This window comes from Urocitellus parryii, chromosome 15, assembly GCF_045843805.1.
Source record: "Urocitellus parryii isolate mUroPar1 chromosome 15, mUroPar1.hap1, whole genome shotgun sequence".
Taxonomy (NCBI): Eukaryota; Metazoa; Chordata; class Mammalia; order Rodentia; family Sciuridae; genus Urocitellus; species Urocitellus parryii.
Genome location: NC_135545.1, coordinates 42,682,464 through 42,694,828, shown reverse-complemented (window position 1 = coordinate 42,694,828; position 12,365 = coordinate 42,682,464). Strand labels below are relative to the sequence as shown.

Below are 12,365 nucleotides of genomic sequence, written 5' to 3'. Positions count from 1 at the left end.
AGCAATAGCAATCACTGGCCACCCCCATTGGCCAGGCTGTCCCTCCCACAAGCCCTGGGCCCCTCCCACCCACATACCAGATAAGGCCTGCCCAGCACTGCCTCATCTGGCAGTAGGCACTGGGCTGGAATGGGGCCGCCCGTCTCCCCATGGCAGTGGGTACTGCTGCTGCTGGGGCTGCTGCTCCCCCCTGCCACCCCCTTCTGGCTCCTCAATGTGCTCTTCCCCCCGCACACCACGCCCAAGGCTGAGCTCAGTAACCACACTCGGCCCGTCATCCTCGGTAAGCCCCCGTCAGGCCCTTGATGCACTAGGCCAGCATGGGAAGCCTGGGCCCCAAACCCTGGCAGCAGACAATGCCAAGGCCCTTCTGCCCCTGCATTAGCCCTGATACCTTCCTCAGCATGGGGAGGGGCCAAAGGCTTGTCCTGCAGAGAATTTCTTCCCCTTCCCCACCACAGTGTTCCCTGTCTCTGAGTTATTTACTTGGAGGTAGGGGCGGAGCTGTGGGGGGACTGAAATCTTGGCCGGAACATTACAAGGCGTGGTCAGCTACAGCCACACTAGAGCCTGGGTCAGGCCCCACCACTCCTTCCTTAGCCCCTATCCTACCAAGGACAAGATGCCCAGCCCAGGGTAGGAGAAAAGGAGAAGTCCCTGAAGGCCTGCCCACTACTCTAGGCCCAGCCCCCAGCCCCCAGCCCCCGCCCCTCCCCACTGAATTCTCACCTTGGACTTTGGCAATAATGGAAAGCCAGGCTGGATGTTTACTTGGCAGGGGCAGGGGTCAGTGGCCTTGGCTCCTGCATCTTCCCTACCTGGGGGGAGTCTGTGCTTTGGGCTGCTGGGGGTAAAGTGGGGATGTGTGTGATCAGCTGATGATAAGTGTCATTGGTCCCTGGAGGTAGAGGATGTGGGAGATAGGGGTGGGGTTGGTCTGGGGATGGTTGGGGGGGGAGTCAAGGAGTCCAGAGTGAGAGCTGGTGCCTGCAGTGCCTGGCTGCCTGGGGAATCAGCTTGAAGCCAAGCTGGATAAACCGGATGTGGTGAATTGGATGTGCTACCGCAAGACGGAGGACTTCTTTACCATCTGGCTGGATCTCAATATGTTTCTACCCCTTGGAGTGGACTGCTGGATTGATAACACCAGGTATGTGCCTTGCCCTCTGCCTAGCTTATAAACACTGCCCCTTGGCTACAGACTGCTGAATGTCCCCACTTCCCTCAGGGTTGTCTACAACCGCAGCTCTGGACGTGTATCCAATGCCCCTGGTGTACAGATCCGTGTCCCTGGCTTTGGCAAGACCTACTCTGTTGAGTACCTGGACAGCAACAAGCTAGCAGGTGTGTGTACTGGAAGAAAGGCCAGGAGCTCCAGACTGTGGTGGGCCAGTATGGCTGGGTCACAGGTGTCACAGCAGAGCCCCCCCAATGCTGCTGCTTCCCCACAGGTTATATGCATACACTGGTACAGAATCTGGTCAACAACGGGTACGTGCGGGATGAGACAGTGCGGGCTGCCCCCTATGACTGGCGGCTGGAGCCCAGTAAGTGTCTGCTACTGATGGGCTTAGGGCTGGGCAGGTGTGGCCCCTGATCCCAACTGCCCTGACCCATCCACCCACCTTCAGGCCAGCAAGAGGAGTACTACCAGAAGCTGGCTGGGCTGGTAGAAGAGATGCACGCCGCTTACGGGAAGCCCGTCTTCCTCATTGGGCACAGCCTTGGCTGCCTGCACTTGCTTTATTTCTTGCTACGTCAACCTCAGTCCTGGAAAGACCGCTTCATTGATGGTTTCATCTCTCTTGGGGCTCCCTGGGGTGGCTCTATCAAGCCCATGCTGGTCTTGGCCTCAGGTGAGAACGCTTCTGTATCCTGTAGGAGGTGGGGTGGAACAGAGCTGACCTTCCTCCAGCTCTGCTCATGTTGGCACCTAGAAGTATTGTCTGTTGCCCGTGGGCCATGCTTTCTTTAGTCCTTTGAAAACAGTGACCTTGGCAGGACCATTATTAGGATGATTCCTTCCAGAGTCTGTGCCGGTGTTGACAAGGTGGAAGTAAACAGGAAGGTGAACTCCAGCAATTTGATTCAACCCAAGGTGTCTATCTTGTCATGACCCTAGGGCCTGCCCAACTTTCAACTACCTTCTGCTTCCTGGAGCCTCTGTGCCTAAGGATCTACCTTATTGAAGACAGATCTACCACAGCTAGGGCCAGACCTAGGAGCCCTTTCCTGCTCTTCCCTGAGGAGTAGCTCAAGGACCCAGAGCTAATACAACTCCTACTTGTTGAGAACTAACTGTGTGCTGGGCATTGACAGGTGTGGCCTTCTCCCTAGACACTCAGTCTACTGAAGGAGACACTCATCTGATTACATCACTGAAGGGCAAAACAGGCACCATCTTATTTCATCTTTCCCAGAACACAATCTGGTGATTGCTGTGCAGCATGAACCCTACTTGGGGCCTGAGGGAGACTAGCCAACACCCCATACACCCCAACTTCAGAAAGTTCCCCCACCCTTTTGAGGCCCTCAACTGTCTTAGAGGTACCATCAGGCCTACTCTATGGCTAGAAGTCCAGGTCTGGATGGGGCAGGAGCAAGCTTGAACAAACTGCTGGGCTTAGACTGGGGGCAAATTGTGGGCCAGAGGTAGCCAGGCCTAGCTTCCTATTGCACCTTGCTCCTTGTCCACAGGTGACAACCAGGGTATCCCACTCATGTCCAGCATCAAGCTGAGAGAGGAGCAGCGCATAACAACAACTTCCCCTTGGATGTTTCCCTCCCGCCATGTGTGGCCTGAGGATCATGTATTTATTTCCACGCCAAGCTTCAACTACACAGGCCGTGACTTCCAACGCTTCTTTGCAGACCTGCGCTTTGAGGAAGGCTGGTACATGTGGCTACAGTCACGTGACCTGCTAGCAGGACTCCCAGCACCTGGTGTGGAAGTATACTGTCTGTATGGTGTGGGCCTGCCCACGCCCCACACCTACATCTATGACCATGGCTTCCCCTACACGGACCCTGTGAATGTGCTCTATGAGGACGGTGATGACACAGTTGCCACACGAAGCACTGAGCTCTGTGGCCATTGGCAGGGCCGCCAACCGCAGCCTGTACACCTGCTGCCCCTGCACGGGACACAGCACCTCAACATGGTCTTTAGCAACCAGACACTAGAGCACATCAATGCCATCCTGCTGGGTGCCTACCGCCATGGCAACCCTGCACCCCTGACTGCCAGCCCAGAGCCCCTGCCCCCTGAATAAAAACTTTTGCTGCTGTAGCCCTGTATGCTGTGGCTTGAAGGGGAGGCACTACGAGGGTCCCCACAAGAGGATTCATGCATCACTAGCCACAGACCAGTGCTCAGTGGAGCATGAGGCAAGATGGGCTCTGCTAAGATCTGAAGCTGAACTGAACACTGAGATGTGCAGCTTACTATTCTGGTTGAGCTGTTCAGGCCCTTACCTGCCTTTGTGTTGTGCGTGGGAACTGCAGTCAGCTGTACTTGCAGCTATAGAATGGATGTACAGGGAGAGGATGACTTCATCTATCCCTCCCAGCTCCAAAAGGGTAGATGAGTGTGGGGTAGATGGAAAATGTACAAGAGTTCAGAATCTGGGGGCTGAGGAGTGCAGTTTAGTAGTAATATAAGGCCCTGGATTCAATCCCAAACACCAAAAAAATGTGCTGAAGTGACAGCTATTAATCAGATCATTTCACTGAACACGTTTTTGTGTGTGATGTTGTGGGGAAAACCCAGGGTGTTACACATTAGGCAAGGGCTCTACCGAACACTTTCAGCCCAATTTTTAGTATAACCAAAAGCCTGGGAGAGTTGGCAGCAGCAAGAGACTGAGCCCTGTGAGTCAGGAAAGCATCCCAGAGGATGGTGCCTACAGGTCAGAGAGCTGAGAAGGGTAATATGAACCACTTTAAAAGCACTGTGCAGTTGCTGAAGGATTTTAACAGAGAAACAATTCCAAGCTAGAAAAGACCCCTGTCGTACAGGCTAGAGTATAGCCTGAAGGAGGAGAGAGATTTGTGGGGTAATTAGAGAGGATGCTAGCTAGCTGAGTCTAGTGATTAAAGATATGTATAATAAAAAGTGGGGGGTGAAATAACAAGGCTTGGCCATGGGTGGAGCCCAGTATGACTCCACGCAACTAAATGGATAGCCACAGTGACCTACCACTTTTTTTTTTTTTTTTTTGGAGCTGCAGTCCATGCTAGGCAAGCTCTCTACCACAGAGCTACAACCACAACCCACACTGACCCTCTTGAGAGAGATGGGAGGACCAGCATCACTGTAGCTGAGGATTAAGACTTCATGTTTGAGGCTTCCAGGAGGCAAAGACAGCAAAAGAGGCAGAAACTGGGAGAAGAAAGTTGACAAAAGACAAAAGTTAGGGGGGGGGGGGGTCTGATCTATTAACTGAGACCTGGCCCTGGCTTTGACAGCTTTAGGGCACTGGCACCTGAAGCTAGTGTAGAGTTAGAGTAAGATTGCTGGGGGTATCAGATTGGAAGAGGGTGGAGGAGTTAATGACCAAAGGGGAAGGGCTGCCCTCTGTTGGAATAGAGGATCCAAGGAGCAGCACCAAAGGACTGGAAAGGGACGCCCTATCCTTCCCAAGCTACCTAGGACCAGAAGTGAAGGTGAAAGTGAAAGAAAATATGCAGAAAGAGGCCAGAGGCTTCTTTAGGAGGGTAGAGGCAAAAGCGAAAGCGGGAAGTGTCAGCTTCAGCAGTGGAGCTCCACAGCAGCAGAGGCTGAGGCCTTTCTACTCTCCTTGGCCCCATTCATCTAACCGATCCATCAACTCCTGATCCCAATTCTCCCTGCCTGCTCCTAGATGCTGAAGTCCGCGCAGGAGCCCCGAGGGGGCTTCTCCTTCGAGAACTGCCAGAGGTGAATAGGGAGGCTTAGTCCCAAGAGGCCTGTGCTTCCTTGTGAGCCTTTTTTTCCGGGAGGAGGTGGGGGTTGGGGAGCGTGAGTTGGGAGATTAGGTCCTGGTTTACCCAGGGAGATGCGCAAGACCAGCACGGGCAGGAAGATGGGATGGGGCATTGGGACTGGAACCCAAACCCAGGCCACTCCCCTCTATTTCCAGAAACGCATCCTTGGAACGTGTCCTTCCCGGGCTTCGGGTCCCTCATGCACGCAAGACCGGCACCACCATCGCAGGCCTTGTATTCCGAGTGAGCACGGGAGTGTGACTAAGGGGTGGGTTGAGGGACAACCCGGATAGAGAACAGGTGGGCACTGAGGCACGACGTTCTTCCCCGCAGGACGGGGTCATCCTGGGCGCGGATACGAGGGCCACTAACGATTCAGTCGTGGCAGACAAGAATTGCGAGAAGATCCACTTCATTGCCCCCAAAATCTAGTGAGACTCCCTCAGCCCAGTTCCCGCATGCAAGAAAACAGCTCTTCGCTCTTCCACACTGACCCTCCCCTTCCTTTGCCCTCAGCTGCTGTGGGGCTGGAGTAGCCGCAGACGCCGAAATGACTACACGGATGGCTGCATCCAACATGGAGCTACACGCAATGTCCACTGGACGCGAGCCTCGCGTGGCCACGGTCACTCGCCTCCTACGCCAGACGCTATTCCGGTGCGGGGGCGGGACGAGGAGGTTGCGGGAAGAACTGGCTGACCGAAGGAGGGAAGGGAGAAAGGGTGGGGCTGAGAAGTGCAGGGAGGCCGGAAGAAACTGGCCCTCCAGAATCTGGGCCACAAGGGGCGCTGTCAGCCGCGGAATGCCAGGCCACACAGGTCTCGGGGGGCGGGGTCAGATTCAATGGCGGTGTCAATAGGGGTGGGCCCTGGAGCCCGTTTGCATGCGGCTGATCAGACCTATTGGCGAACAGGTACCGGGGACACGTGGGCGCATCGCTGATCGTGGGCGGAGTAGACTTGACCGGACCACAACTCTATGGCGTGCACCCCCACGGTTCCTACAGCCGACTGCCCTTTACTGCTCTGGGTGAGTGCTTCTGCCCCTTCCTCACGAATCTCCCACCTCTGCGAGCTTGGCCTCACATTTGTCCCTGGATGGGGTGACCACAGCAGATTTCACTCAGATGCCCCTTCCACCTCCAGGCTCCGGGCAGGACGGTGCCCTGGCGGTGCTGGAGGACCGGTTCCAGCCAAACATGACGGTAAGCGATCTCTGTACTCCCCTACGTGGTCCCTAGTGGGAAGTACACCCAGGGACCAGAGGGAACCTGGCCCAGTATAGAAGTCGGGGAAGGATTTCTCAGAGGAGGCAAGGACTGAGGAGAGACCGAGTGAAGGTGGAGAAGTGTGGTCCTGACGGTACCAAAGTTTGGACTGCTGGGAGAATCATTAGGAGCCAAGGGAAGAGGAAAACCTGGTAGGGTCCTGTTTGAGGTCTGAAGTCTGGACTTGAGTGGGATAGAAGTGGGTAACTGTCACTTCAGAGGCGGCTAAGGCCCAGAGGGAAACTCTGTGAGTCATAGGACTGGGGGTGAACATTGGGTGGGTGGACAGCCTGGAAAAGGGCTAAAAGTGCAGGCAATTCAGAAGTTTGTGCAGAGGAGGACAGTGGGTGGAGGGTTCATGGGTCTTGGAGAGAGGGAGGCAGAGGCCAAAGAATAGGAGTGTGGGGTAAAGAAAGAGAGGGGAGGGCTGGGGATGTGGCTCAAGTGGTAGCGCGCTCGCCTGGGGTGTGTGCGGCCCGGGTTCGATCCTCAGCACCACATACAAAGATGTTGTGTCTGCTGAAAACTAAAAAATAAATAAAATCTTTTTTAAAAAAAGAAAGAGAGGGGAGGTTGGGTGTGCACAAATGATCTGGTCTGGACTTCAAATCTAACAAAGTCCCTGGGCTGGAGCCTGAAGTAACACCAGAGGGTCCACTAAACCTCACAAACGTATCACCATAGCTGGAGGCTGCACAGGGGCTGCTGGTGGAAGCTATTACCGCAGGAATCCTGGGTGACTTGGGCTCTGGGGGCAGCGTGGATGCATGTGTGATCACCGCATCAGGTGCCCAGCTGCTGCAGACACTGAGCTCGCCCACAGAGCCTATAAAGAGGTAGGAGCAGGGAAGGTGGGGCCACAGGGGAGGATTGGGCAGTAGCAGGGTATGGAAAAAGGGGGCTGCAAGAAGAGGACAAGCCACATGCTCAGAGGCTTTACCTCCTCCCTCCCAGGCCTGATGGCTACCGCTTTGCACCTGGAACCACAGCCATTCTGACCCAGACAGTGAAGTCATTGAACTTGGAGCTCCTAGAAGAAACTGTGCAGGCCATGGAGGTGGAGTGAAGTTGTCTGGGGTTTACAGCTAAGAACAAGGGGGAATAAACCCAGAAAATAAAAACATCTATACAGACTAAACAGATGGCTGTGTCTTCTTGGGTGGAGCAGGACGGGAAGCCAGCAGGGATCTGGCTAAGATATCCCTTTAGGAGCCACTACCTCCCACAGCTCCAGTGCCTGGCCTTATCACCCATCACCTCAGGCATCTATTTTTCCAGAACCCCAGCCCTGGCCAACATTGCAGCCTTGAGGAGAAAGCTTCCATCCTTTCTTCCTTCTAATTTTCCTTCTTAGTCCACACCACAGAAGCTCCCCCACCACTCCTGCCTTGATTTTGCCCTCTCTTCTACTGGGGATTGAACCTAGGAACACTGTACCACTGAGCTTCATCCCCAGCCCTTTCTTATTTTGAGACAAGGTCTCACTAAGCTGGCCTCAAACTTGTGATCTTCTTCCATCAGCCTCCTGAGTCACTGGATTATAGATGTACACCACTGTGCCTGGTGCCCCTGGGGAACGTTGTAAAACCCATAAGACCTCATCACAACACTACCCAGAGCCTTTCCCTGGCTCATCAGTGAAACAGGACAAAGCCCACATGTCTTAGTCAGATCCACCCTGGGCCCAATGAGGGCTATAAGTGCTGATATAGGATCAACTCCCTCCAGAGGCAAGCTCTCATCAAGTGTTCCTTAGCCTTGCACTTGACACACCCCTTAAATGAAGAAGTTTCAATTTTCACTGAATACCCATATACCCACTGAATACCCATATACCTACCACAGATTTAATAATTCATATTTTGTTGTATTTTCTGTCTGTATCTTCTTATCCATCCATCCCTCTATCCACCCATTTCCTTATTTTTGGTCTGAGGTCAAAATGAGTCAGTCAAAACCCTCACATCCCTAGAAGGAAACCAGCCAACTTAACCTGTTGCAACTCCACACAGGGGAGTCTTCTCTCCATGAGTTCACACTTAGCCTGGAACTCAGTAACAAATGGGATGTAGACTCCAGGGTTTTCCCATGACAGCCCCAGTACCTGGAAGTGTCAGAGATTTGTTTGCTATCACCCTTCTAGCTACAACCTCAGTCCAGGGTTTGCTAGTTACCAAGGATTCAGCTTATATTTAATAAGAATATGGAGTTCAGAGTCATACACATGAGGGTTTGTGTCCCACTCCATCTCATGCTGGTGGGAGAGTCACCATTTGACTCCTGTTCCAAATGGATGAGGAATCCCTGAGAGGATGTCTTTTAGGACTAGCAACCCCCAGAACCTCCTTCCTTAGTCTTCCCTAGGAAAGCTGGCCACAGCTGACCATTCCCTCCTCCACTCAGAACACTCCTGGATTCTGAGCAGCCTTCTCTGAAAGCCTAGTCTCCTGATAGCTATGGGAGGCTTCCCTGGTCCTGGCCACCAGGTTGACACTATAGATCTGGTTTCACCATATGTCCTTGTACCCGTGCCCAATGCTTGTGGTGCTTCAGGCAGCCAATCAGAGGCCAGGCTTTGGGAGGTGGAGGTGAGAACCTCACACCTGGGGGTCTCTCTGATAAGTCCAGGCCTGGGTCAGGGGACCTTGGCCTAAATAGAGCATGGGAGTGAGCTGAGCCTGCACAGCTGGCCTGGTCTCAGGCCTAGGACTTTGGCCCAAGGACAAAGATACCCATAAATAAAGCTGGGCCTAGTTCTCAACCTCACACCTACCATGATGCGACTGCTCAGGCTGACCCTCGGCTTGATCCTCTTTGGCTTCTCCTGGGGTAAGTGGGCCAGGAGCAGCCTTGACTGGTTGCCCAGTTTGGGGCAACCCAGAATCCCAGCACCAGTCCAGGAACCAGGCTGGATAGAAGGGAAGTAGATGAACAGGTATGCAAAGGAAAAAGAATGGACCAGGGCAAAGGAGCAGGAAGGGGCCTGCAGGGTCAGAAGTGGGAAAGAATGGGATGGAGCTGGTCTCACAAATGGGACAGGAGCTTGAGTCAAGCCTGGGAGGGCTTAGGAAGCTGAGCTGTGAAAGTTGGGTGTGTAGTTTAGAAAGAGTCCACAAGCTGCATGAGGGGTATGAACTGTTTAGGCCTGGATGGGTAGAGGGCCAGGAAGGAGACTACACCAGAGGTCAGGGAGAAAAAGAGCCTGGGCTGGAGTACAGGGGTGAGTTGGAGAACAGGAGGGACTAAGTTGAAGAGATGTGGGAGAATAGAGATTGATTGCATGGAGGGTAAACCACAATAGCTTTGGAGGCCCAGAAAGTGCTGATGGGGGAAGAAGGGCTAGTGACAATTCCTTTTGATTTGGATCTCTCTGGGGCACACAGCCTGGGGACATCCAGGGGAAGCAGGTGGGGAGAGGTGGGCTGGGGTGTTGATTCTCACCAACCGGATGGTCAGGCTGTGGAGTTCCTGCCATTAAACCATCACTGAGCTTCAGCCAGAGGATTGTCAACGGGGAGAATGCTGTGCCAGGCTCCTGGCCCTGGCAGGTTTCCCTGCAGGTATATACACCCTGAGGGTGGGGTAGGGTCCTGAGTGCTTCATGCCTACATATAATCTGAGTTCACCTCCAACTCTGACCCCTGACTCCAGGACGGCAGTGGCTTCCACTTCTGTGGTGGCTCTCTCATCAACCAGTACTGGGTAGTCACTGCTGCCCACTGCAATGTCAGGTGAGTACTTGTACCCCACCTGCTCTGCCCACTTGGCTGCCCCTCTCTTGCTCTGCCCTCCCAGCGTATGCCCAACCAATCTCTTACTGCAGTCCTGGGCGCCACTTTGCTGTCCTGGGTGAGTACGACCGATCTTCTAACACCGAGCCTGTGCAGGTACTATCCATCTCAAAGGTAAGTGCCTGGCTGCATGCATGGGAAGGAAGAATGGGTCACAGGTGGGTTCCTCTGGGAAAGAATTCAGGCATGTCCTGGCCTATCCATCTCAGCACCATTGATGGGTACCTGTGCCCATCCCAGCCCTACATGGCCCCTTCCTGCTCCACAGGCTATTACACACCCAAGCTGGAACCCCACCACTCTGAACAATGACCTGACGCTCTTGAAGCTTGCCTCACCAGCACGATACACAACCTACATCTCACCAGTCTGCCTGGCTTCCTCAAATGAGGCACTGCCTCAAGGCCTCACATGTGTCACCACTGGCTGGGGACGCCTCAGTGGCGTGGGTAGGAACCTGGGCCCTGAACAGGAGGAGAGGGAGGTATCTTGGACCAACCTGACCATCCCTTCCTGGCCCACAGGCAATGTGACACCAGCACGTCTGCAGCAGGTGGTTCTACCTCTAGTCACCGTGAATCAATGCCGGCAGTACTGGGGCTCACGTATCACTGACTCCATGATCTGTGCAGGTGCCTCAGGTGCCTCTTCATGCCAGGTGAGCACAAGCACTCTGTCCTCTGCATTGTTCCACAGCATACCTCCCCAACCTGTCATACTGACTTCTCTTCCCTCTCAGGGTGACTCTGGAGGCCCTCTTGTTTGCCAGAAGGGGAACACATGGGTGCTTATTGGTGTTGTCTCCTGGGGTACCAATAATTGTGATGTGCAAGCACCTGCCGTGTACACTCGAGTTAGCAAGTTCAACACTTGGATCAATCAGGTCATAGCCTACAACTGAGCCTACCACAGGCTCCCTCCCCATTTCAATCCAATAAAAGACTCTAGTCTGTGTCCTCTTGTCTGTCCTCCTGGCACAGGGAAAAGGAGAGGCTTTTTAGTTCTATCCCCACCTTTCTGACACAGAAAGGTCTGGAGTAAAGATCTTTCTATAGTATCCAGCCCAGGCTGGGGCCCTCATCCCTCCTCCTCAGGGGCAACCCCTTGGTTCCACAGTACACAGGGATTTTAGAATGAATGGGCAGCCTTCCTTGGGGAGGGCAGCCTGTTTATTGAATACAGAGGATACATTTACAAACTGAGTACACAAAATAAATAACTGCACATTCTCCATCCACGGTCCATGGCATAAAGGCCTATCAAAGGTTCAAAACTCCAAACTCCATCTATCCTACCCTCAGGCCTACCCTGGGCAAGAGGGGAAAAAAATCCTCAGGGATTCAGGCCCCCAGAAACACTTATGGAACTGGGAGAATTTGTGAAGCCCTTGGGCTTGAGCTTTCCACTGCCTTCTGCCCAGAGGGCAGTCAGAACAGAAGACAGGGGTGTGTAAGGCACAGTTGACTTGGCACAGAGTGGTCTCTTTGGTTTTCCTCTGGAAACAGCACGTGCAGAGAGAGGAGGGCCTGGCCCAAGGCTGCCCAAAGGGAGGAGCTGAGTAGGGGTCAAATGTTCCCTGCTGGCAGGGGCTCTAACTAAGGCCAAAGCTGGCCCCTGGCCCTTTCTGCCCACTGAAAGCAGCTGTGGAGGAAGAAGGTTTGGGTTCCAGCCTGGTTTGTGTTGGTGTAGACATCATGACAGCCATGGGGACAGTTCTGGCTCAGGCCTCTAAAAAAGAAGCCCCGCCAACCCCACCCACTTCCCACAAGGGTTCCCTCCAGCCTGAGACTCAGCAGGCCCCAGACTGGAGGGTTAATGCTGTAAAAGGAAGCTGACACAGGGTGGGTGGGGCAAGGCCAGCTCTCACAGCAAGATCAGTCATTACCCTAGGCACCCAGGGTTCAGAAGCAGGTCACACAGTATGGCTAAGTTCCAGGGAGAAGCTGAGCAGAAGGGGAGTTGAGCAGCCCACAACCCTCTCTCAATGTAGCAGTTCCTTCCTTTCCACTTTCTTTTAGAGGACTTTGGTTATCTATGCAAGATGGGTGTGCATTCATCACCCAGAGGCTGCCCATACCCAGACTAGACACCAGATGGCGCCTTCATGAAGCTGCAGAAGAGGGTACAGTGACACCTGAAGGGAAGAAGCAATGGATCATACCAAAGGATGAAATTAGAGATGGCCATGGGAACCTAAGGGAGAACCATCTGCCTTGGCCCAGGTGCCCCCATCCCCTGGGTAGCAGCAGTGGGGCTCCCTTTAAACCCCAACAGTTGGGAAGGAGGCACCTGGGGAATGAAATAGACATCTAAGGGGGAGAGGAAGGCAATAGTGAGTGCTG

At 53.8% G+C, this 12,365-nt stretch overlaps 3 protein-coding genes across 3 annotated transcripts; all 3 read left to right on the top strand.

The window, feature by feature from the left end:
* Positions 1 to 73: 73 nt before the first annotated feature.
* Positions 74 to 3,295, top strand: Lcat (lecithin-cholesterol acyltransferase). The gene is made up of 6 exons (XM_026413312.2): positions 74 to 283; positions 994 to 1,150; positions 1,229 to 1,344; positions 1,452 to 1,547; positions 1,632 to 1,856; positions 2,698 to 3,295. The coding sequence occupies exons 1-6, from the start codon at positions 130 to 132 to the stop codon at positions 3,270 to 3,272; spliced, it is 1,323 nt and encodes a 440-aa protein (XP_026269097.2). The 5' UTR covers positions 74 to 129; the 3' UTR covers positions 3,273 to 3,295.
* Positions 3,296 to 3,432: 137 nt separating this feature from the next.
* On the top strand, positions 3,433 to 7,349 carry Psmb10 (proteasome 20S subunit beta 10). The gene is made up of 9 exons (XM_026413313.2): positions 3,433 to 3,579; positions 4,863 to 4,918; positions 5,121 to 5,208; positions 5,299 to 5,396; positions 5,482 to 5,622; positions 5,879 to 5,994; positions 6,111 to 6,169; positions 6,917 to 7,068; positions 7,187 to 7,349. Exons 1-9 carry the CDS (start codon positions 3,433 to 3,435, stop codon positions 7,296 to 7,298), a joined length of 969 nt encoding a protein of 322 aa, XP_026269098.2. The 3' UTR covers positions 7,299 to 7,349.
* Positions 7,350 to 8,972: 1,623 nt separating this feature from the next.
* On the top strand, positions 8,973 to 10,924 carry Ctrl (chymotrypsin like). Its single transcript, XM_026413308.2, has 7 exons — positions 8,973 to 9,061; positions 9,689 to 9,792; positions 9,884 to 9,963; positions 10,056 to 10,137; positions 10,292 to 10,472; positions 10,548 to 10,681; positions 10,763 to 10,924. The coding sequence occupies exons 1-7, from the start codon at positions 9,007 to 9,009 to the stop codon at positions 10,922 to 10,924; spliced, it is 798 nt and encodes a 265-aa protein (XP_026269093.1). The 5' UTR covers positions 8,973 to 9,006.
* The last annotated feature ends 1,441 nt before the right edge of the window (positions 10,925 to 12,365 follow it).

Coding starts and splice junctions, on each gene's coding strand:
- Lcat (XM_026413312.2), top strand. CDS start 130: ATGGGGCCGCCCGTCTCCCCATGGCAGTGGGTACTGCTGCTGCTGGGG. Junction 284..993: donor CACTCGGCCCGTCATCCTCG/GTAAGCCCCCGT, acceptor TGGTGCCTGCAG/TGCCTGGCTGCCTGGGGAAT. Junction 1,548..1,631: donor TGACTGGCGGCTGGAGCCCA/GTAAGTGTCTGC, acceptor ACCCACCTTCAG/GCCAGCAAGAGGAGTACTAC.
- Psmb10 (XM_026413313.2), top strand. CDS start 3,433: ATGTGCAGCTTACTATTCTGGTTGAGCTGTTCAGGCCCTTACCTGCCT. Junction 3,580..4,862: donor TCCCTCCCAGCTCCAAAAGG/GTAGATGAGTGT, acceptor GCCTGCTCCTAG/ATGCTGAAGTCCGCGCAGGA. Junction 5,995..6,110: donor ACTGCCCTTTACTGCTCTGG/GTGAGTGCTTCT, acceptor TTCCACCTCCAG/GCTCCGGGCAGGACGGTGCC.
- Ctrl (XM_026413308.2), top strand. CDS start 9,007: ATGATGCGACTGCTCAGGCTGACCCTCGGCTTGATCCTCTTTGGCTTC. Junction 9,062..9,688: donor CCTCTTTGGCTTCTCCTGGG/GTAAGTGGGCCA, acceptor CCGGATGGTCAG/GCTGTGGAGTTCCTGCCATT. Junction 10,138..10,291: donor AGGTACTATCCATCTCAAAG/GTAAGTGCCTGG, acceptor CCTGCTCCACAG/GCTATTACACACCCAAGCTG.